At 48.4% G+C, this 22,748-nt stretch overlaps 8 protein-coding genes and 1 non-coding gene across 9 annotated transcripts; 3 read left to right on the forward strand and 6 right to left on the reverse strand.

The window, feature by feature from the left end:
* Positions 1 to 1,524: 1,524 nt before the first annotated feature.
* Positions 1,525 to 2,575, reverse strand: BCR38DRAFT_407522 (uncharacterized protein; the record flags this gene model as incomplete). The annotated part of the gene is made up of 4 exons (XM_040858175.1): positions 1,525 to 1,705; positions 1,769 to 1,972; positions 2,060 to 2,520; positions 2,570 to 2,575. The coding sequence occupies 4 exons, from the start codon at positions 2,573 to 2,575 to the stop codon at positions 1,525 to 1,527; spliced, it is 852 nt and encodes a 283-aa protein (XP_040718182.1).
* Positions 2,576 to 3,703: 1,128 nt separating this feature from the next.
* Positions 3,704 to 4,521, forward strand: BCR38DRAFT_483175 (uncharacterized protein; the record flags this gene model as incomplete). The annotated part of the gene is made up of 2 exons (XM_040863590.1): positions 3,704 to 4,049; positions 4,115 to 4,521. 2 exons carry the CDS (start codon positions 3,704 to 3,706, stop codon positions 4,519 to 4,521), a joined length of 753 nt encoding a protein of 250 aa, XP_040718183.1.
* Positions 4,522 to 6,426: 1,905 nt separating this feature from the next.
* BCR38DRAFT_407524 (uncharacterized protein) lies at positions 6,427 to 6,824 on the forward strand (the record flags this gene model as incomplete). The annotated part of the gene is made up of 2 exons (XM_040858176.1): positions 6,427 to 6,652; positions 6,721 to 6,824. The coding sequence occupies 2 exons, from the start codon at positions 6,427 to 6,429 to the stop codon at positions 6,822 to 6,824; spliced, it is 330 nt and encodes a 109-aa protein (XP_040718184.1).
* Positions 6,825 to 7,830: 1,006 nt separating this feature from the next.
* On the reverse strand, positions 7,831 to 9,147 carry BCR38DRAFT_338302 (uncharacterized protein; the record flags this gene model as incomplete). Its single annotated transcript, XM_040855609.1, has 2 exons — positions 7,831 to 8,286; positions 8,347 to 9,147. 2 exons carry the CDS (start codon positions 9,145 to 9,147, stop codon positions 7,831 to 7,833), a joined length of 1,257 nt encoding a protein of 418 aa, XP_040718185.1.
* Positions 9,148 to 11,775: 2,628 nt separating this feature from the next.
* Positions 11,776 to 13,104, reverse strand: BCR38DRAFT_427482 (uncharacterized protein). The gene is made up of 3 exons (XM_040859837.1): positions 12,756 to 13,104; positions 12,187 to 12,693; positions 11,776 to 12,131 (listed from the first exon to the last, which is right to left on the reverse strand). The coding sequence occupies exons 1-3, from the start codon at positions 13,009 to 13,011 to the stop codon at positions 11,905 to 11,907; spliced, it is 990 nt and encodes a 329-aa protein (XP_040718186.1). The 5' UTR covers positions 13,012 to 13,104; the 3' UTR covers positions 11,776 to 11,904.
* Positions 13,105 to 13,216: 112 nt separating this feature from the next.
* Positions 13,217 to 13,585, reverse strand: BCR38DRAFT_510724 (uncharacterized protein; the record flags this gene model as incomplete). The annotated part of the gene is made up of 1 exon (XM_040865018.1): positions 13,217 to 13,585. A coding segment is annotated over one exon (369 nt), but the record flags the coding sequence as incomplete, so codon positions are not given.
* A 3,632-nt stretch (positions 13,586 to 17,217) lies between these two features.
* BCR38DRAFT_337231 (uncharacterized protein) lies at positions 17,218 to 19,287 on the reverse strand (the record flags this gene model as incomplete). The annotated part of the gene is made up of 2 exons (XM_040855523.1): positions 17,218 to 18,692; positions 18,831 to 19,287. 2 exons carry the CDS (start codon positions 19,285 to 19,287, stop codon positions 17,218 to 17,220), a joined length of 1,932 nt encoding a protein of 643 aa, XP_040718188.1.
* Positions 19,288 to 20,268: 981 nt separating this feature from the next.
* BCR38DRAFT_t124 lies at positions 20,269 to 20,339 on the forward strand. The gene has a single exon. It is a non-coding gene; the product is annotated as a tRNA-Gly (tRNA).
* Positions 20,340 to 21,331: 992 nt separating this feature from the next.
* Positions 21,332 to 22,292, reverse strand: BCR38DRAFT_407528 (beta-lactamase-like protein; the record flags this gene model as incomplete). Its single annotated transcript, XM_040858177.1, has 2 exons — positions 21,332 to 21,747; positions 21,809 to 22,292. 2 exons carry the CDS (start codon positions 22,290 to 22,292, stop codon positions 21,332 to 21,334), a joined length of 900 nt encoding a protein of 299 aa, XP_040718189.1.
* Between the last annotated feature and the right edge of the window lie 456 nt (positions 22,293 to 22,748).

Raw genomic sequence — 22,748 nt, forward strand, 5'->3', positions numbered from 1 at the left:
GGGCTTTGCTACAAATGAGATTAGGTAGTGCACCAACACTGAGCGCGGTTGAACTCAATACGGTTTGAAACACAAAGGCTAGGTTTACCGCCTCTATTTGGGTCATCTTGATGGCGGACAGGCCAGTTTCGCGCGATAACCGCCAACTGTACCTAAACAAATTCGGTCACCATGGCCTAACACGATGTCGGTGTAATATTCATATTCGCTCTTCGTTCGCAGCTACCACTGGTATCCTGGAAGTTGGTCATGCGACCATTTTCTGGAGAAATCAGCCAACGCCTTGTTATAGCAGCGGTCCCAATGCTACGCTTGTTCTCGTCGGCACCCCAAGCGACTAGTACCAGATGAAGTCCAACATGATTACTTACGTCATAAATAAGTACGCTAAAAATGGTAAGAATAATTTCATTTCACTGGGAAAATACAGAAAGATACATAAATCTGTAGATATTCCGAGAGATCAATTGTTAGATTATATTTCAATACTGTGTATAGTCTGACTACTTCCTGTTTCATTTTTATTTTCTTTTGAATTCGAATTTCTAAATCGCCTGTGACACTGTATTAATGGGCAGATTTGTGCTGGAAACACCATCCAACGCAAAGCTCTTCGAAGCGTTGGTCGGCCTAGACCTGCAAACCATCATTTCTCGGCTCAAATCACCTCTCCATGTTTTTGAATGCCGTCATTTTCTTCTGCTTCCATATAACCAGCTAACGATCTATGCTTGCCGATCAGTGGCGCTTAGCTGGGCGATGCACGTCTCCAGTGCATCTCGATCACGGCAAAGTCATGAGACCCCCCACAAAAGAAATGGCAAATTTAAGAACACAGAATGATATTTAAATTAAATTAAGCTTCACTATTCACTTGGTATTCATAATTCGGCTCTTCAGATGCTAATTCGAGTTTAGTTCGATATGGCGTTTTTCGTAAACGACAACGCCGCAATCAAGCACTGCGAGAATCACATACTAGGCCTACTATTGTTAGAGACCGAGAACATTTCGGAAGGCCCAAGACTTATCATTGAGTACGCCTTGATAGTCCACAACTCACAGGAGCAAGCGATACAAATTGTCCCGGAAGTCTATCAGCGTTTCCAGGATGAGGAAAGACATATATTCCATCGATTGTATGTAACAATCAAAGACAGTGATCCTCTTTTATCCAAAAGGGATTCAGAATGAACAGAAAGTCCTCAGGCTGAGACTGAGTAATACGGCTACGATAAAACAGGTTATTGTGGTGGAATTAGCAAGATGGTGAATATGGACGCATAGGCTTGGTATTGGACAACGATGACTATGAGAATCGGTAACGGTACATGCATGACTAACATGCAGTCATTTCCACGTCTTTCTCCACGGCGGCAAGTCCAAAGAATTTTCCGTGATGGCATCAATGATCCCTTACCCCGTTCTATATCCATCATGGCACTGGTCTGATATCCTCAAATTGGCATAGGTTTTGCCAGTGCTCTCATGGAAATCCCATCGCAGTTTCATTGCCTGGGCATCTCAAATCGGATCGCTACCCCCAGGCCAACCCTGCCTAGCATATCCTGGCACCTGTAGTGCGAGCACCCAGCTCAGCATGAAGACATACGGCTGATAATAGTTGACACTAATATCCACACCCGGATACACGGGATCGTGTCTGAGGACCTCTTCGCCATCGAGCCTCACTTCAGGACACCAGCTGGCTCAACATCAGTCTTGCGTGATTCTTCAAAGCTAAGTGCAAGATTCGGTCAATGCTTACTGCATTCGATTCTCCGGCTCATCGACAGAGGATGCGGTGCCCATGTACAAGCCCTGTTCATTAAAAAGCACACGTGTGAAACCGGGGTTCATACCCGACTCCCACGGCCGCCCAGATAATACGGGGAACTCGTAGATAGGCTCGTCCCAATTTCCGGCGCCGGAACTAACTTCGTATGTGTCCATGCGATAGTCGGATATACGACTACGATACCCTATCAGTTGGCCAAGAATACTAAACAACAAAAGACACAACGAAAGTAGAAATAGTTACTGAAAAGGGGAAACTCACAGTTCGTGCGGGTACGGATACCCGTCATAATCCGGAAACTCTCTAGTGTCGGCGTATGGGTTGTTATGGTCAGGTGCGATGAGCATAAAGACTCGACGCGCGGCTTGCAGAGCACGAAAGATGTCGTAGCCACGGTAAAGGATGCCGTTATTAGCGTCTTGTCTGTACCGGCTGGTGGACATGAGGAAGAGCGGGATTTGATTCCGACGGTTTTCATTCTGGTACCGCACGAATGCGTCCTCTGAGTCATTCTCAGGGTCTCTCCAGTCATCATCATCCTCTGTGCGGGCCATGAGACGTGTTTCAAGACTGGTGACCTTGTCACGGCTCGATATGAGGTTGTTGCATGTTTTTGAGTTGGGCAGAGGCATACATGCCACTGCGATGTCCCGAGAGTTGGTATTGGCTTCGATGGCACGTCCACTCGCCAAGACCACCAAAGCTCCTAGTACGACGATGAACTGTGGATTGGTATAAGGAAAAGTTGTGCCACTATATCAGAGAACTTACCTTCATGTTTGGTAGTTGTGGAGGTAAGTCTTTGAAATGGAAGAATATGAAACTCTGGTTAAGGATAACAGGAGAGAGTTCAGAATAGTTTGTTTTCCTCGTCAATATTTGTAGGCAATGCCTCCGATTTAAATTTCTTAAACATAGAGACAAACATAGAGATTAAGAGCAATCAGACAACAAAGCCAAGATTCAGGGGTTGTGGCAGACAACACATCTTTGCCAATATAACATTTTGTCAGAGTTGAAGTCATAGTGCGGACATATGAAATCCAGTTGTTTTACATAATAGACACTGACATATCATGTTGGTCTGTTATCCTGGCTAGACTGTTAGTACGGAAAGGAGTCGGAGGTTTATCAGAAGTGCTTAACCCGATATCGTGTCATATCTTCCGAACTCGAACCATTTTTATCCGTGTTGTTTCTTGGAACTAGCTATGGCAGAGCCTTGTTTTATTTTCTGTGTCTTTTAACTTTCAGCACCTAGGTTTCGAGGAAATCTTTTCTGGTGTTTTCAGTCTTACTGGAGACTACTCTACCGGTAGCCATCCGAGATAGTAGTCGAAAACAACTCTAGTAAGTATTGCACTGTATTTTAGCAAATGTAACTAATGCTATTCCAGATGAAGTTTGATTATGGGAGGAACTGCATCATGCACCTTGAGAAAGAGAAACTGGTTCATGCAGTTTGCTGCCTCGAGGCCATTGCGCGTGTGTAGGGAGGGGGCAAATGTTTGTATCGTGAATGTCGAACACCCTCTGACGATAAAATGCCTTCATTACCAAGTATAACTCTAACGTGGAAGCTTCCCTTATGTTTAAATCGGCATGAAACTTGGTCTTTAATGCTAGGGAATATGGAATCATATGAGGGGCGACGAGTGATCAGCCTTTCACACGGGGTACGATGTTTGTTGTAGCAAACAGATTGCCACAATAATGACCGTAGATCGAAATTTGAACCGAGCTACGATGTTCGTCACCATTTAGTTTGTGTTATGCATTCCGCGAGAGACAGAAGTATAAATCGGTGCTCCCACTACTCGAACAATTTGGCGATTAACACATTGACAGTCAGAATCAGAACAAACAAGCCCCAAAAGCTAACTATACTAACAATAATTGCTTGTCATGCGATCTGTTCAGATTTTCGTTGTCACTCTCCTGCTTCCAGCAATTCTGGCTTTCCCTGCCAGCATCATCATCCTTGATGATGTCGATGCCATCAAAACCAGTGGCTTCGCCCCCAAGAACAAAACCTCGCCTCCAAATGTCTCATTAGCCAGCCAAGGCAAAGACTGCGCTTGGGCTGAAGCTCACATTGGGAAGACATACATGGACTGCGCCAAGACCACCGGGAAAGACAGTGACCATATTGACTACAAGATTAGTAAGACGGGTTTCAACTACTTCTTCCGCTTCTCGGACAAGTTCAGGAGCAAAGAGTACCGAACAAAGCTGGTGCTCTCAGTCCTCGGTCGAAACCTGCATTTCATTCTCTTGTCTCCAAAAATATGAGATTGCTAATAGTCGCCGTCCAAGCCCTCACAGGAACGGGTCAAAAGCAGACAGACTGGGTCAAGGGGATCTACGACAATATCAAAGACCAGTGCGGCGGAAACGCCAACTTGTACAGCACGAGTTCTGTGCAGAAGAACAGTTTCGAGACGCTCGCCTTCACCATGAGCAACGGATACGGTAACCCCAAGAAAGGCGAGAACTCGCTCGTTCTGGTTTACGGTGTTGTCTTCTCGTTCACGCTGAAGTGGCCCTGGGCGGAGGAGGATGCGGATATGAAATGCATCTCGACGGCGGTTCGCAAAGCAACTTGTGATGGGGTGGCAATGGTGAATGGACATACGTGTAGGGACAAGAAGGAGACAGAGTGGAAGAATACGTTGAAACAGCCTGAGGTTCTGGAGTCACACAGTCTGTTTGGTCCTGCTTAAGACGATATTCCGGCATTCTTGGACTGACCGATGGACGACGGTCAAGTGTACTTGAAAAGTTGCAATGAAACCGGTCATCTGATTCACATTGGCTTTCAGCTAGATTCTGTGCTAAACAGACTAAATTTTCTTCAAGAAGCCACAATGATCTTGCAACCATCTATCGGCTTCATTGATTTACAAATAGATAATACGGCAAGATAATCCATGATAGATGGAGATGCAGATCAGTCCAAGAATCGAACAAGTCAAGAAACGTTGAATTGAAGCCTCCAAACGTTCCGGAATAGACTCCTTTTTGACAGGCGAACATTCAAACCTGCCTATGCCAACTCATTTGGACCCGATGGACCATTTAAGCATCTAGTTAAGGTTTATATATACATTGAAACATTTGAAGACCTGCGAGATGCTTGGTCGTGGTTTAACACGATCGGGAAATGTCTTTCAAGTATCATGTCCGGTGAGACAGACTTGAGCAGCATGGGTATCCGATTACATGATAAAAACAACTTGCCACCCAATCAGGTAGATGAACATCTTCGGAGCTCTACACCGGCTGATGACGGCAACAGCGGTTTCAGCACCACCGCACCAGCAACACTATTAAACGACTGGAAAGCAAGCACGGAGAAATTGTACGAGCAGCTGAAGGTCCACGCATAGTTACCCCTTATGTTTTGGAGACAATCTCAACAGAGGACGAAGAGCCAGTTCTGAGTCTCAAAATACATACCAGTCTTCGAAACACATTTGCGGAACTTATAAGGAAGATGGAACTGAGGCACGTGGGGTTTCGCAGGGTGGGCGCTCAACAATACCATTGAACTCCATGCTGTCATGGGAGCGATATGTACCTTGGACTGGCTGAAGCCAAGTTGGGATGACTCTTTGCCACACCGAAAAGACTTCCAGCGCGGGATCAGCGAGTTTGTGCTGGGTACATTGTAGGATATTGTGATTTTGTAAATCGGAATGAAATTTTCTTGGGAACACAGTATCAGAATCAATAACAGCGAAAGGGCCTTGGGGCCTTTATATAGCCGAAGTGCTGGCGACTGTCAACAGGTGTTGTAAATATCAACAGCCCTCTGTACTGTCCAATTCGCTTGGGTGATGAGCACAGGTAAACTAAGCTGGCCCGATCCACCAACGCATCAATGCCAGAAAGAAGTAGCTACTTGAGGCGTATGATCCTTACGGTCAGTCCTGTGTCACTCTGAAAGCATATTTTCAACGGCTTTTGGATGTGGCTTTCATCCTTCACGAAAACGGGAATCCTCTCCAGAGCGAAACATCCAATCATACGGCCTCATGGGGAAGTAACACTGCCTTGGTTCATGTAAGCACTCCCAGCCATACGGAGGCATTGCCATGTGCTTGGGTCGTTGCCTACATGCTTTAGCTTAGCAAGTATTGCCGAGTCATATGATATCAGGGACCGATCCTTGAAGTTGGGAAATTGTCCCGGGTTTGCTTCACTTGGGCAGCTAGCTCGCCCACGTAGCATTCAGTAATGGCAAATTTGACTGGCTTGGTATACTGCGCACGACAGCACAATGTAATATTAAAAAATGGCTATGCATGAATGCCAAGATTCACTGCTGTATTCGGAATTAGACTTGAATCACTGTATGCTTCCACATTTCTAATTCCCGCAAGGCCCAGCCTTTTCGCCTTGGTTACGTGAGAACTTTCAAGATAGCAGCTTACTCGTGACATTAATGCACAGTGCACACGACAAGATTCCCACCGTAGCGGATAAGCAACAAAAACCGCATGGAGCAAGATACAAAGGTGTAATAGACTTATTTGCGGAACCCTAGAACCTAGCATCTTCTATTATTAAGAGAAACACATCATCAAATATCAACTAGGAACGTAAACGAGTAAGCTCAATACGTAATGGTGGCAATACCGGAAGCGATGCACTTCTATACCGGCAGCCTTTTCTCCAACTCCGGACGAGCACGCGAGGATGAAGAAATTCGAATTACGATTCATATCACCGGGGCTCTAAGCTACCAAAAATACATCATCAAACTATACCGTGCTCTCATGACCTTCGGCACAACGCCTCGAGGAGTCGCTGCGCATGACCGCCCCCATTCTGGAGATGAAGAGCCAATTTGTATATCCCGGATTTCATGGTTGTCTTATAATATTGCAGTATCACGCTCACTACCGAGGTTTATTTAGTGTGCGCGGGCGAAGACATGGATGTTGGCAGGTTAAAAGGCATCCCTGACATATACAAGGAGGTGTTGCATGATGTTATTGATGGCGAGGAAGCTACCGAGTGATTGACAATAATTTACCCGGAAAATAGGCTAAATGAAAGCAAACCCCTTTGATGTTCCTGATCGGCTTCGTCGAATACCAGTTGGCTTCACCGACGGTAAAGCCCCCCCCCCCCCCCCCCCCGCCAGTCCTTACCCAAATTGCCAACCTGATGGGCGCCTTTGATATCGGCATCACGGGGAATCTTCGTTTGAGAAGACAAGTTCATATTGCGGCAGCAGCGCTTTTGCCCGCGCTTTTTTTGCAGGTGCCTGTGGGCTAGTAGCGACTGGAAGTCTCCTGAGTGGGTTGGTCAATGGGACGAGTTCGGTAAGCTATCTTGGAATAATCGAAATACTGAGTCTGATTACTGATAGTTCGGGTTTTGACAGGTAACACTTGACCTTAATCAGGGCTCAGATATAGATCCGGTGGGGCGCTGCGTCCATGATCGAGATAGCCATTGGATTGGCCGTAGGGTTGTTCTGGAGTGCCTTGGTCGTATATCCATTTTGTGAGCGCGGGAGTGGCTTTTTTAGCTTCTAGTATGTGTTAGCAGAAGCATAGCAGCGGCATACTCAGTTTTGTGGTACGGAAGAGTTTTGGTGCGAATGCGACAAGTTGCAACTCGATTGCTAGAATCTCTAGATTGCAGAAAGGGGACAGCCTCTTGCTACTTATGACGTCGCCATGCCAAACCAGTAAAAACCATTTATCGGCACGTCCGCAGCGAAAAAAAGATACATGCAGTAGTGCTGGTGTAGTCAAACACAACTGGCTTTTATTGCGAAACCTTGTGAAGGGTATATCTAATATAGAAAATCTAATAAGTGTAGCAAATCTACCCATGTGCTCCGGAATGCCAGAAATAAGGAAACAAAACAGAAAGGAAAGGAAATCCCCCGCGAAGGCTACCCCAGATACCCAACTTATCGGAAAACTCTATATCTCATAATCAAACCCCCTCCGCACCGCTATGCAAGCCAAATCAAGTTGAACCATGGAAAGACAGGCAAAGTAGCCTAGCGTCTACCACGTCCCACCCATTCCCAGCCCTTGGTTCATAGCCTCCCATGCCTCAGCCCTGGCAGCCTCGACGTCAAACCCATTATGCATATACGACCACTTCCACCCCAGCCTCTCGCCAATCAATACCGGATCGAGCCCGGCCCCGGGATCCCTTCCCGTAAGCACATCCGCCAGCTCAAAGGTATCCTGAGCGACGGCCTCGGCGCGCGGTCGGCACACTTGATCAAACGCCTGTAGGGCAGCCGGAATCTCCGCCTTGGACATTGTGCGGCCGAGCATGGTGCTTATGATGAGTGCTTGTTCGAGGGCGAGGTTGGTGCCTATATTCTGCATAGGGAACAGGGTGTGGGCGGCTTCGCCGATTAAGCAGGCATTGGATGAGGCATAGGTGGGGGTGTGGACGTGTTGCATTTGACACATGCCGGCTACTTGGACGGTGTAGTGGCTTTGAACGAGCTGGGGATGTGTTAGTATTTAGAGCACTGAGACACTGTAGTGGGATCATCTATGACGTACCCTGACCATGCCTCGACAAGCCTGAGGCGTGCTCCCGCAAAACATCTGCTCCATCTCTTCAGGCGTGAAAAGCCTCGCCCAGGAGAACTCTTCCTCGGTGTCTCCGATCATGGCATACAGGACGATTTGGACCTCACGGCCGTTGCTTAAGATATCATGCTGCATCATTGTGCCCTCGCCCAGCCAAACGACTTGACGCGGGTTTTGCGGATCAAGAAAGTGCGAGCCCATCATTTGGCGTGCCCTCGCGATGGGGACCTTGATCGGAAGTCCCCAGATCCCCGACGGCGTGGGATACCCAGCTGGGTCGTTGGGGCCGACGACATGTGAGCGTACCATGCCGTGGACTCCATCCGCACCCACGACGACGTCGTACACCTTTTGAGTGCCGTCATCGAATGTCAACAGGATGTCTCCCTCGGTCGTCTTCTGTATAGATGAGAGACGGGTGTTGGTATGTAGCATCCGACGGGAAACACCGGACAGCATCTGAGCGAGGAACGCGTCATTGTCTACGCTCTTCTTGGAGGGAGTTCCAAGACTGGCGATGTCGACTTTGCGGCCCGTGTGTGAGCCCGAGGCAACTCGTAGCTCCATGGGTCCGTAGACTGCGCCAGCCCGGTTGAGGCAAACTTCGAGGGCCGGGTTAATAGCCTGAAGAGCCAGTTCTGTAGATGGACTGAGGGATATACCGGGTCCTTCTTCCCGGAATGACGGACGGGACTCGTACATGTCGACGACTAGGTGGGGATATTGTAGCAAGCCGCGGAGTAGGGCTGCACCAGCGATTCCACCGCCCATAATGGCCACGTGGAGAGTTTCGTACGATTCCGACATAGCGGTTGGAGAGAATGGACACGGACTGATTTATTTCAGGGTGATAACGGGGCTTCTCGTTGCCTGTTGCAACAGTTGTGTAGTGCGACATCTTGGCTAGGAACATTTCTCTTAAATGCTGTATAAGTTTGTCTGCCTGGGATTGTTGAGCTCACATCAATGATCCGAATATAGAAAACTCGACTTGCGCCCCCTTGGTGGTCCCATGGACGGATTTTAGACGACTATCTTGGGATTCTGGATCGAAATCGAATGCCTGACTAAAATTCCACAGGTGGAGCGCAGAGGTGACAAGCGGACTTTCATTATAAATCCTACAGTATGCCAAGTACCCGAAGCCTGCAAGCTTCCAGCGTGCGCAATGGGAAAGTGGGGTGGATGCTGCATGTTACCGAAAATCGCACGTTCTGCGAGTGCGACTTCAAGTCACAGAACCATGGCAGGGTGTCTCGTAGGGCTGATGAAGACCCATCTCGCTGGAAGGAAACAAACTGCACCCAGGTGGTAATGTTGATTGACAGATACTGGTGCTGCATGTTGATGCAGTTGGACATAACGCCGGTATAAGCTCGATGGCTCAAAGAGGAAGGGCAGGCGAGGTTCTGGTTGCTATTGGACGACTCCGCATCCGTGTCCATCGATTCCCTGACGGTCGTATGCTGAATGCGAAGATGATGGGACACAAAGTAGCCGTAGCGTCGTTGATTGGGTGCATCCTGATACGTTGTCCGGTAGTCTGGTAGACGTCAGCTTCAGTTCGCAGTCGAGTGCTTGCAGGCAAGGGCTTGATTGCCCAGAAATGGCATGCGTCGTCGGGCTGGACCCGACAATTTGATGCGGCGCTGGAGAGGAGAAGAAAAGTCGCATTGTGGTCAATTGATGGGAAAGGCCAATAGGGTCCGTCATTGGGTCGTTGGCATAATCCGTGTCAGATCTGGTCAGATGTCAGGGGCGATGATCAAGATATCCATTGGTACTCCTAAAGACCGAACGGGCGAGTGAGCAATGGAGGAATACAGGCAACCCTTCCGTCGGGCCGTGCTGTTGGGACCTTTGATGGACGCTTTTGATGTTCGGATTGTAGCTCTGCCACTTTCCTGCGCACCAGCTCCAACGCGTTTGGCTCCACCGAATAAAGTTCGGGGGCTACGGATCAAACGAGAGCTCTACAGAAGGAGCAGGCAGATACATAGCTGGGAATAGCTTCAAATCACACAACAGAAGCTAACGTGGGATGTCCACTAAGCCTGGTCCGAGCCGCTCCAGTTTGTCGGGTTCCTTTCATCCATGCTAGCCCAAGGTTAGCAGTCCACTCACTGTTGCGCTTCGGTCTTCATCACAAAAGCCCTGTGGCGGGGTGCAAAAGAATCCGTCCTGGTTGTGCAACAGTAGTTGAATTTTGCGATTGACTCGTCTGGGAGAGTGGCGTTGATACTGCCCATTCTTTAATTATCAATTCCGTCGCCTGGGAGGAATGGTTGGTCTCAATCTGCCAAGCTTTGGCGGGGTTAGCCCTGCCGGTACAAGCAGCGAGTAGAGACCCCAGCCATTTAGTGCATTCGGAGTGGCCAGTGTGCTGGCGCCCTCTGTCCAGGTTGGCCAACGCTTGCAACTCGGTGTGCTTGCGACCCGGGTTTAGGAATGCTGAAATCATCCGCCGTAGACACGATAGACACATTCATCGCGAATCAAACAACATCCTACATACTTCCCAGTCCCCAGGTGAAGCTGCAGTAGAGTTTCCAGGCGTGAATATGGGTTTGCCCCCCCGGTCACTTTACACCAAGGCCGCGTGTCCTCAAAGCACTCACATGTTGCACAACGTCCCATTGCAACCGCGAGGAATCTGGCAATGCTATGAATATCTTTTCTCAACCCCGAGATCCAAAATATGTTCGTTTAACCATCTCATCATTCCCCCGACATCATGAAACGAGGCTCAGCACTGAAAACATTCGTCGTGCTCGCCAGCGGCGTTTCCGGGCCCATGCTTGAGAAAAGAACACACGAGGGCTACCTGTCACAAGATATCCCACCAAAAGAAAACACCATGACCGTGGTTCCCATTCCAAGTTGAGCATCTTATGGCAGTGGTTAGCGAGTACACACGAATGCAATTGGTAAGCAACGTGTTCTTACAGTAGGTCAGATCATGCTGACCAACGTGAAAGGCAATGTCGGTACTCAGCAAGCACCTGACTCCTGCTTAGACGGCCATTGGTCATCCTGGCATAATAGTTGGCGACTTCGATCAAACCGTCATCACAGAACTCCCCCCAGGCCACGGAAGCCCGTGGTTGGGCAGCATGCGAACAGTGATCAACATTTGCATCTAATGTTGTAGGATAGTAAGACGGCATTCTCGGAACAAATCTGATCTTTTCAAGTTCTTGATGGTATGGTTGGCAATTACGTATCACGGGGTTTGTGTCATTGATCGCAAGGGATAGAAAAGGTTGCCATTATTAGCCGTTATGTATATTTACCAATCCACTAAACGGGGTAAAAGCTTAGTGGCGGCCACGGAGGCGCTACGTGATAAAAGTAGAGGAATTATATTGTAACTCAAAAACCTGAGAAGACTCCCAATATTTTTTTATCACTCTCCTGCTTACATAGAATTTAAGTCACATCGCCGTTCATTATATGTGTGCTTTATGGCTGCGTTCTCGGATTTTCTCTCATCTAGCTAATATACCGGATAGGAGCATTTCCGGTATCCTAATATTTGTAACACAGGCTATCCGTTTCAGTTGTCATAACAGACTCTACCGTCACGTCAGTCCCTAATCCCAGAAACTGCAGGCTGTCCCCCAACGCCGCGGGCGTCTCATCAGGTTCCTGGTTCTTCCTGCCACTGTAATCACGATTCCGTACACTCGCATCTTCCTGTTGCCAAAGCCACCAAAGCCGATCAATCTGGCAATGATGCATGATGAACAGCGGGTCTAATCAATGTCAGCCGTCGTGTTCAAGAACGCCCTATTCCACCTCCTTTCTTACCGTTCGGCGAAGTCGCTGGGACCATATCACCGCCCAGCACGTTATGAATCGCCCCATGCGGCCCATTCTCCAACGCATCCCAGAAGTTCTCAAAATCATGATTAGACTCCGTCAAGTTCTTGATCGCAGCCGGTGTATACCACGCCGCCATCATGTCTTTGTTCATCTCCGGATCCTCATCGAATCCATCCGTAAATCCGCGGTTGATACAGTGCGGGCGCGCATCGCCGGCGTAATAGGCAACTGTCAAGTTAGTGAACGCGCCCGTGCTGATGCATGATGTGAGCGGATTGGGCCTCGAGGGCGAGACAAAGCCACCCGATCCGTCGCCGCCGAAGCCCGAGGTCGATGAGTTTGAGAGCACGGGGGAATCGCGCATGTGGCCCGCATCTAGGGTCCAGTCCCAGAAAGGCATGGGCGATGTGTAGCCGCATTCTGAACGGAGGGCTGTTTCATAGATATGGACGAACCAGCGGTGCCAGGGGAGGAACGACGCGACAAAGTGGACTGAGAATGGTCAGAATTGCATATGCGTAGGACGAGAAACGGCATTGGGTTTGAATACTTACTCTGGCTGTTAAGTTGGTTGTGAACGTAAGGAAAGTCGTCGTATAACGTCGAATTAAGTCCTAGTTTCGAGGGCTTGCTGGCGAGACACTGGACGGCTGATATATACTCCTCCCTTTGCACAACGGGCAGAGATCTCCATTCCGTTCTCTGCGCCGGAGCAGTACATGATGACTGTTGACGGGGCAGGACGGTGGCATGGCTTAGAGAGGTGCCGAAGGCCAGCACCCAAACCGAGTATTCAAATATCGTCTTCATGACTGTTTACGTCAAACTATGATCGCTTATCAAGTTTACATCAAAAGATTCAGAGACGAAAAATGTAATATGGGCGACTGTGCCAAACGACGGGGCCCGCGAAGAGTAGAGTTTCGCAATTCTGGAAGCATTTCGTATTCACTCATTATGACCCACTGTACGAGGATCCTCGTATAAGGTATGGCATTGAAGCTCAATCTGCCATCTAATTATAGTTTGATATCGTTGGATCCCGAGTACAGGGGGCTGCATTGGTATTAAAATCACCCCAAAAGGTCTGGCACCAAATCAATAGTCGGTCAATAAGGGCCTGCGGGATTGCCCAACACGACTCCGGGTCCAGGGTCTTCATTGTCCCCTTGTCAAGTTCTTCGTTCTGTAATTCGTGTAGATTGGCGTGTTTTCCGTAGATATACGCCTTCATATGATTCCACACATGCTTAGTGAACGACTGATTAGGACTATAAGCGGGCCATTCGATGGTCTGCAGTCTATACCGCTCCTCCCACTTTTTCGAGACGTTGCTAGTATAAATCCCGGCATTATATTGCTGGAAGGAAGTGCACGGAGTGTACTACGGTATCAGGCCGAAGTTTTCACCCCCTTCACAAGTACCAGTGGACCACTGCCAAGGTAACGCTATACTGATTCTTGCCTAGCCCACTCATGCTAACGAAAAGGTACTTCCACCTCTGATTCCAACTTGCTGTTAACGCGTCCTAATTATCGCGTATTTAATAACTACAATTAGGACTAAACACCTTACAGAAGCGGATCGCTAACGAATTCGAACCCTTTACTTCGGCGGTGGTACATCGAAAGCCGAAATTCACACTACTACAACGTTTTCTCTTAATCATATTAAGACAGCTATTAAGGTTCCTTCAAGCCAGGTAGCGAAGAGTTGGCGCGTGCCTAGGTGGGGCACGGTACAAACACACAATTGAAAGCTTACCCATGATACCATAGTAGATTAGCAGTATTGCTTCTCCCAGAGCTTAAATGAAAGACCGTGGAGAAATCCCTTGTTGAAACTGTAGATCGCTCCATGCTAACGATACCGGACGCCCCCATACATAAATGGCCCCCAGACTACAATAGAGATATTCGGCTTCCCTTGATCTATATAATTTACCATTAGCTTGTAAAATCCCTCGTAGAACATTCGCCAGATCCAGCCGGTGCCAGAGTTTGACGTGCTTTGGACCGTACATTCGTCGCTGAAGATTCCCCGTTGATTGGGTAGAATTAGCGCCGAATGGCGGAATCCGACGCCCCGGTGCCATTTATACGTACTTCTTTCAATTGTGCCTCTCTGCTCTTTCAACAACGGTAGTATTTGGTCCGTTTACCATCGGATTTGGTGGTTAGCCAGATGCGCCTTGTGGACTTTCGGTGCTTGAGATTCTGGTTGAAGGCTATGCATGGGGTAGTCCGGATTGGCGATGTACATAGCTGTTACTTGACAGTACGAAAGAGCGCCGACCAGCCGGTTCGCGGCCTTTTCCGAACGATTTATTTCATGTAGCGATAGTCACGTATAGAAAACTTCTTGGGGCTCCCCGTACGCTGTTACGAAGCAAGTTATTAAGTGGCTTCAAGGCGGGTGCTGTTCTGGCTCTTAGATACACTAGTTCGTGCCTGTGTAGCTTACACCCCTCTATAACTAAGGCCACAGTTACTCGCAGTTATCATCTAATGCGAACGTTACTTCACATCATATGGTTACTAGTAGTTGACTCAAGTCTAGTTCCGTGTAATCTCTGACGATTATTACAGCCAATAACTACTTATACGAAGTACCGGGTTCAGGTGTAGTCAGAGAAGTAATTATGCAAGACTAAAGGAAGCGAGGCTGCAAACCCCCAGCACTTGTGGAAATCTGAATACGTCGTTGATGAATAACATGATAGCATGCGTTATTTTGTTGTCAGCATCTATCACGAGGAGTACGCGTAAATTTTATAATAACGTAGGGTTGACAGAGGTGAATAGTGGATGGACAAACGAGTACACCAACTGCGTCATGCGCTAACACAGCATGTTCGTCGCATCCAACAGAGCGAAACGATGTCAACGTACTTACATTGAGGTTTAATCATGAATCACTCGTTCGGGGAAAGGGAGGGTGCGGGCACATAATATAGTCTCAAGTCATGTAGTATATGGTCTGGCGTAATCCAGGCAAATATATGTTTATCCTACGCCCAACACGTCAGCATTGAGGCCAAGCAAATTTCCGTACCAAATGCAAGCAGTATAACGTGGTTTAACACCGAGTCGCGCATATCACCGAGTCGCGCACTTTTTCAACTTTTCCAACCTTTTGACTTCAACACTTATTTCCTCAACAACAACACCATGTCAGTTCAAACCCAAGAAGCCAAAATCAACCTTGCCATCGAAGCTATCCGATTGACCAAAAATATGAACCAACGTCGAGCAGCAAAGCTATACGGTGTACCCGAGTCCTCACTCCGTGACAGAATCCACGGTCGCACCCCACGTACCGAAATCTGGCCGAATAGCGCACTACTCGCCAAGATAGAGGAAAGAGCTATTGTTCAGCATGTACTTGACCTAGATTTGAGAGGGTTTCCTCCTCGGCTAGAGGGTGTGGAAGATATGGCCAATTCCATTCTTGCGACGCGGGGTACCCGACGCGTCGGCAAGCTCTAGGCGCATCGCTTTGTAAAGCGAACCCCAGAGTTACAGACGCGTTTTTCTCGCTCGTATGACTTCCAGAGGGCCCTCTGCGAGGATCCAAAGATTATTGAGGACTGGTTCCGGCTTGTATCGAATATGAGGGCCAAATACGGGATCCAGGACTGCGATATGTGGAACTTCGACGAGACGGGCTTTATGATGGGCGTTATTTAACGCTCGATGGTCGTTACCTCGTCTGAACGTAATGGTAGAGGCAAGAAGGTCCAGCCAGGTAACCGGGAATGGGCCACGGCGATTACCTGTGTCAATTCGGAGGGTCGCGACATCCCGCCATTTCTGGTAATTCAAGGGAACTATCACCTTGCTAATTGGTATACTGAGGGGGACCTACCAGCCGATTGGGTAGTCAAACCGACCGAAAACGGGTGGACGAACAACGAGACTGGTCTAGACTGGATCAAACATTTCAACAAGCACACTATCTCGACCAAAAGAGGCGTGTATCGGCTGTTAGTATTGGACGGGCATGAGAGTCATACATCGGCCGATTTCGAGTCTTATTGCAAGTCTAACGGCATTGTTACTATCAGTCTGCCCCCGCACTCGGCTCATCTGACCCAGGCACTTGATGTCGGGTGCTTTGGGGTCTTGAAACGTATATACGGTCGAGAGATTGATATATTTATCAAGTCCCATATGAACCACATTACTAAGGTCGAGTTCTTTATCGCCTTTAAGGAGGCTTATTTAAAGACAATAACCGACAAAAACATCAAGGCAGGGTTTCGAGGGGCCGGCCTAGTCCCCCATGACCCTGAAGCCGTTATCTCGAAGCTGGATGTTAGGATTCGGTCGCCTACACCCGTTAGCCCCTCTCTTCTAGATACTGACCCTTGGGTTTCGCAAACGCCAAATAACCCGACAGAGGCTCTCTAGCAATCCGATTTTGTCAATCGCCGAATCGCCAGACATCAGGGAAGCTCTCGGACCCCAATTTTTGATGCTGTTGGCCACCTTGCGAAGGGTATAACTCGATTAGCCCATGAGAATACCCTCTTGAAGGCTGAGTGCTCTACCCTTCGCAAGGCAAATGAGGCACTAAGCAAGCGTCGGAGGGCAAAAAAATCGCGTGTCCGGCAAGGAGGTGCACTTACTGTCGAGGATGCCCTGGACATTTTGGCCCGGAAGGACGCGGAGGCCCAGGTAAAGGAGGACAAGCGCTCTAGGGGGGGTAAAGAAAAGGCTGGTCCGTCGACTGTACGACGATGTAGTAAGTGTAAGAAGACCGGACATAATGTAAACACTTGTCAGGTCGAACTATAATTGTCAGATGTATATAGCTCTGAATAAATTTCAATAAACTTTAGTCTGTTGTGGCTTTTTAATTGAACTTGAAATTATAGTGTGGTAAAAAGTGCGCGACTCGGTGATATGCGCGACTCGGTGTTAAACCACGTTATGAGCTGTTTCTTCCAGTCCCAAAGTCCTCTGCGATGTGCATCTGTCTCCGCGAAAGGCAAAATCATGATTCCCTCTTCGTCAGTCACCTCGGTAAGTATCGCGGCCTCTGCGTCCACTTCGGCCATTTCCTCTTCCACTTTTATTACGACCTCTATGGGCCGCAGGGAAGAATGTGATGTTGTTGAAATTCAAACTTGAGGGTGGCATGGAGCTGTTCACTGTGTGCGCGAGGTTCGGGTGGATACCAACGCCGGGCTCCTTCTCAAGGCGGAGGAACACAGCATCCTCCTGACTGATGGCCCAGATAGAATAGCCCTTGGCCACACTAGCGCGCATCGTCTCGCGCAGCACATCCGTGAAACTAGCAAGGCTCGGGAAAGTTTCAATTCCCATCTCAAGCATGAACTGGTGGAAATTGTCCACCGTATGCAAGCGACGTACTTCTGCGGCCATGCGTTTGGAAGCACCAGGAGGAGGGGCACCATGGCGAGCAAAGAGCTCATCGCGGACTTGGGTCAGGGGAACGTTCGAATTTCGTGCCATGCGACGGAACAGCTCAGAGAACATGAGCAAACGATATGACGTGTGAGAGCCTTCGAAGGCTTTGCCGAGCCGGTAATGGGACACGGCATCCGTCTCCATGTACGAAAGCTCGGGGCTGTTGCCGCCCTTTCTGTCCAGTAGCCAGACCACGTTGCGCGTGATGGCCTCGGTAATGATGGCTTTCGTCAGCTGCTCGGTAATCTCAACATCGCTGATCAGGAGGGCCACGAGAAGGTGACCGAGATTGGGACAGTCGCCCTTGGATCGCTTGCCTTCACTGAAGTTGTTAATCAATTGATTGGCTTGGCTGATAATGGCCGGGTTCTCGGTTGCCAGGCATACCAGGAGGTGGAATAGGTGGAAGTAAGAGTCGATGGCCTTCTCAGATGCATGACGCAATGTACTTCTGGAGGCATGCAGGTCACTCCAATCCACAGCGACTTCGTTGAGTTTCACTACAATATCATTCATGAAGGAGTATAGAACTTGAGGGTTAGATGGGTTGTCCATCTTAATATGCTGCTTCAATCGAATTAACGTTTCATCGGCGTCGTCTTTGACAAGCCTCCAGTGTCGCTCGGAGATAGGAATCGGGAGCCAGTAGATAAATGGAATGTTGTGTACAGACTGACGAACACCGAGGTCGTTGTAGGCTTGTTGGGACAGAAGATCGAACTCAGAGTTAAGGCCATTCCTGCGATCAAAGGACACACCGACGCCAAGATTGACTTCGTGGTAACTCTGTTTCAATGTGAAGCATTGCAACTCGCGTTGACGAACGATATCGAAGTTAGCGATGAGGCGACTGATGTGAGACCAAGCGCGTGCAAAGTTGGCCAGATGCTCGAAGTCGTCTATGCCATTCAAGATGAGCAGTAGAATCTCATCAGGCAAGTTGTCGATGCTGCTGCCGTGGATGTTTTTCTTTCCGTTTCTGCCGCTAATCGAGCTCATACTTGTGACCAATAGACTGTCAGTCCTGTCTCTCAACGTGACGCTAACTTCACTCTCTGTGCTGGTTGATCCAGTCGCGCTACCGGGTTGCCATCCTCGCCTTCGGCGCGAAATTCGGGTGGGGGTCTCATCAACGTATACAGCTCCTGGGACTTCTCTGTTTCTCAGAGAATGGCCCCTGTGCTGCCCAAAACCACACTTCTGACAGACATGATGATCATGATTGGGGTTCCATGCCCTGTATTCCTGCAGATCGTAGGAAAAATGACCGCCTTGTTGCTCGATGGAGTCGCTACCAAAGAAGCTCAACAACTGGATTGCGATGCCCTTCAGTGTGTAGGCTGGAGTGTACGCGGTGGAGTCATTCAGAATCGATGCGCAGATATAATTACCGAAAACGTTGGGATGATCGACGTCGGAATCCATTCGGATTTTGGGGGGCTTAAGAGGGTACCGACCAAGATTCTCAATGGTCAGGTGCATCTTTTTCCATCCCACAGGAGACAGGAGGAGGCAAATCCGCTTCAGGTCATTATCTGCTACGTGAATAGCTATGTTTGGGTAAGGCTTTCGGACTAGCTCATCCACATCTTTCATCAGTCGCTGGTGACAGTGCTGCGTGATTGTGTTACTGTCGGCCCTTGAATCCATTATGGAACGGATGCGCAACGGAAGTTGGGGGTACGGTGTGAAGTTGCGGGTGAGGTTGGGTCGACGATGACACGGCCAATCCCCAGTTGATGCAGAAAGACGCTTGGTTGCGAGGTGCCAAGTTGAACAATCCTGAGCCAAGCGCCTTTTACTAGAATTTATCGCTCATTGAGTTAGGCTTTTGAACTGGTGGCCGCGTAGAATTTCTTCATGAAGCGCGGTTAGAGAGGTAAGTGATGCGTCTGCCCATTTATAATGGTAAAATGCGGCTTGAAACCAAGCCAATGATTCTCAATAAAGACAGAACCAGGGCTGGTGAGCCAGAATACGCCTGTGTGTGTCATAAGGCATGCGCGCTAGACCTGGCTGAGCTCGCCGTCACCGTGTGAGTCAACCCGTTTGTAGACCACTAAAACTGCGCCTTGATCATCCTGCTCGTCGTAACTGCGATTGTGCTAAACCACATTGCTCCAGGTCGCATAGACACTAAGCTAATCCATATTTGCCTAAAACGTTGCTTGAAGTCCTGGAGTCCTTCTTCTGGGGATTAGACCATTGCTGTTTCTTGGTTGGTCTTGGCACTATGGCTGCATTTCTCTCTTCAGCCTGAACATTGCGCTATGAAATGCCTCCTAGATATTGTTTCAGAGGTTCAAAGCACTTACGGCAGTGGCTGTACCCACTTGAGAACAGGTCTAAGCAGCCTTCCAAGTCCATGTTAGGTAAATTACAACAATGGCTGCCCCCATTTGAGTTTCTCTCCAAAGGCATTCATTTCACTTGCTCTGGGGAGTACGTAGCAGTAAATATGGTTGTATCATTGTGCAAAGATCGACGGTATATCAAGGAGCGATAAGGGGTAATTAGTCTTGGTCACTGGCTTGAGCATTCTGGATATCATAGCTCAGTAAGGAAGGTGCCGGCGTGTTCAACAGTGAATTTGTAATGGCAAACAAAAGATATAATGATAACGTTAAAGGAGCACCCTTGGTGTAATGGTAACATATCAGCTTCCCAAGCTGATGCTTCGAGTTCGATTCTCGGAGGGCGCACTTGGTATTCTTCATTTTACAAGGTGTTATGTCTTAAAACTGTTGTTTCCGTTATTCATATGTATCTATATTTCCACATTTTGTGGTCTTCAGTTCATCTACATATGGTCTGCCGGGAAGTACGATCCTTTTTGTTTGAGCAAAATATTACAAATATTCGTTCCACTTGTGTTGCGACTCCCTGGCCAAGCAAGGACTTGAGACACTATTTATAGATCTAGCCCTACGTAGCTTGGGTCTTTCTTACTGGATATTTCATAGAAGGACCACAGCTTTTCGCATTGCGAGTAATCCTTCCAGGATGCTATGAAAAAGCTAGATCGAGTGCAACCGTGTTGACGTTTCGGACATAATGCAGATACCGCTACCATGTGATTCGGTACATAAAGAAACCGTATGATGCATTTTCGGCGTATTCAAGCTCGGGGATAGCTCTGGGGCATTTCGGTGCCATTTTGGCGCTAGAAGCAAATTGGGAAGCGTACTGGGGAAGTGTACTGGGAAGTGGTGCAGATATCTGGGGTGTAACTCTTGTCGGACCGCACCAGCCCCTTTTTCCTAGCTCATTCATGCTCTTTTGTGTTCGGTGGCTGATTTAGAATCCTACAACTTGCACTGGTATGACCCGCCAAGAGGCGCACTTTTCTATGCTCACTTTCTGTACTTAAGGCCCTAATGACTACCTTTACTCCTTTGTACTTGAGGAGATCAGACACATTCAATCCTATGCTTTGTAGTAGCTTGCGACAAGTCCGAGACCTCTATCTCTTCACAGATTATGGACAATTAAGAAAATCTTTGAATCATCAAGGTTTAGAAACGGCTTGGGAAAGTTATCACACATCTAACTCAAAGTCTTCAGATCTTGTCGACACATATAACGGGCCTTGCGGTTCTTATCTAAACAACCCCTATGTCGCTGGGCTTGACAAACTACAATCTGTGGTGACAACCCGAATATTACACCATACAACTGCGATATGAAATACACGTTACCAGACACTCCCTTCCATCTTTATAGGCACATGCAACAACCTGTATCCCCCCTCCGTCTGCCGCGGCAACCTTCCAGCTCGAATATTGACCTGCAGCGCCTGATGTATGAGCTTCGGTTCGGCGAGGGAATTATCACGCTCGCTCCTCCACTTGATAAACTGCTCTGCTTGTGTGCCCAACTTCAGATGCTTGTTTGCTTTCCTTTGGTCGGCGACCGTCATATACGGCAGTGGCTCAGACCGCCCTTCTGATGCTGGAGGGTAGTCATGGCCAGTCCAGATCCTAAAGTTCTCTGGGAGACTAAGCAACTTCTGCGCTGATTTGTAGAGATCCACGGCATTGCCTCCCGGGAAGTCGCATCGGGCGGAGCCGACGTCGGCATTAAAGAGAGAGTCGCCGCAGAAGACGTTAGCTAGGGTCAATAAGAGTTAGCCATACATCATGAGGAAGGCAATATGGAAAGAGTTACTCACCTCCGATCATATACCCAACGTGATCAGGGGTGTGTCCTGGGAGATATAATGTCTGCACCGCTAATTCCCCAATCTTGAAGATTTCGTCGTCCTCTAACAATTTGTCGAACACACCAATATACTCGTCTGTGCTTAAACCATATTTCTGCGCAAATCTGTCCTGTACCTCCGTGATTCTGCGACCAATGCAGACCTCAGGGCGTATGCTTTGTATCTTCTCCAATTTTCCCTGAAGGTAGTTCGCAGCCGTTAAGTGATCAGCATGCGCATGCGTCTCGAGGAGTCTGTGTACTGTGTATCCCTTTTCTTGGACTAGCGCCAATAGTAAATCGGCCGTTTCGGTATAGATCATGCTCTTGACCGGGTCGAAGTTGAGCACGGAGTCAATAATTGCCGCTACTTTGGTTGACGGGTCTGCGATAACGTATTGCCATGTTCCCGTCTGGGGCTCAAAGCATGGGTGCACAAGAAGTTCGGTCGACATGGCTTAATTCTGGTGGTGATATTCAGGGAGCATGTATTTGCAATGGAACTATTTGGACTCAAAATTGGAAAATGCGACGGACGGAGACATTGGTCATTTAAGTAGACAAACGACACTACTGTATTTTGGGGACCGGCGACTATGCCTCGGGGATCTTCTCCACTGGACAATATGGTGACTATGGGCCTGCTATTTTTGACCGCAAACTTTATCTGCTAGTAGACTTTCACTAGCTTCCCCCGGAGCCACGTTTTGTTTCTATCTTTCTAGAAGTCGGCGAGCAATGAACATCAGAGTGCGGGGAGTGTTGCCAAGGCCGGTGGTTCCGATGCGTAACTCGTCCGCGTCAGTGTGTTCGCCGAAGTGAAATGTCGAGAGACCCCGGTGGTCACCGAATAGCGGAGGCTTCATTCTGAAACGAACATGATGACTTCCATCCCAAGTTTCACTGGGCAC

Source organism: Pseudomassariella vexata (genome assembly GCF_002105095.1).
Source record: "Pseudomassariella vexata strain CBS 129021 chromosome Unknown BCR38scaffold_4, whole genome shotgun sequence".
Taxonomy (NCBI): Eukaryota; Fungi; Ascomycota; class Sordariomycetes; order Amphisphaeriales; family Pseudomassariaceae; genus Pseudomassariella; species Pseudomassariella vexata.

Bases quoted from the DNA above. Each gene is read 5' to 3' on its own strand.
- BCR38DRAFT_427482 (XM_040859837.1), bottom strand. From the start codon at position 13,011: ATGAAGACGATATTTGAATACTCGGTTTGGGTGCTGGCCTTCGGCACC. The intron at 12,694-12,755 runs GTAAGTATTCAA...GACCATTCTCAG, and splicing joins CAACCAACTTAACAGCCAGA to TCCACTTTGTCGCGTCGTTC. The intron at 12,132-12,186 runs GTAAGAAAGGAG...GACATTGATTAG, and splicing joins CCCAGCGACTTCGCCGAACG to ACCCGCTGTTCATCATGCAT.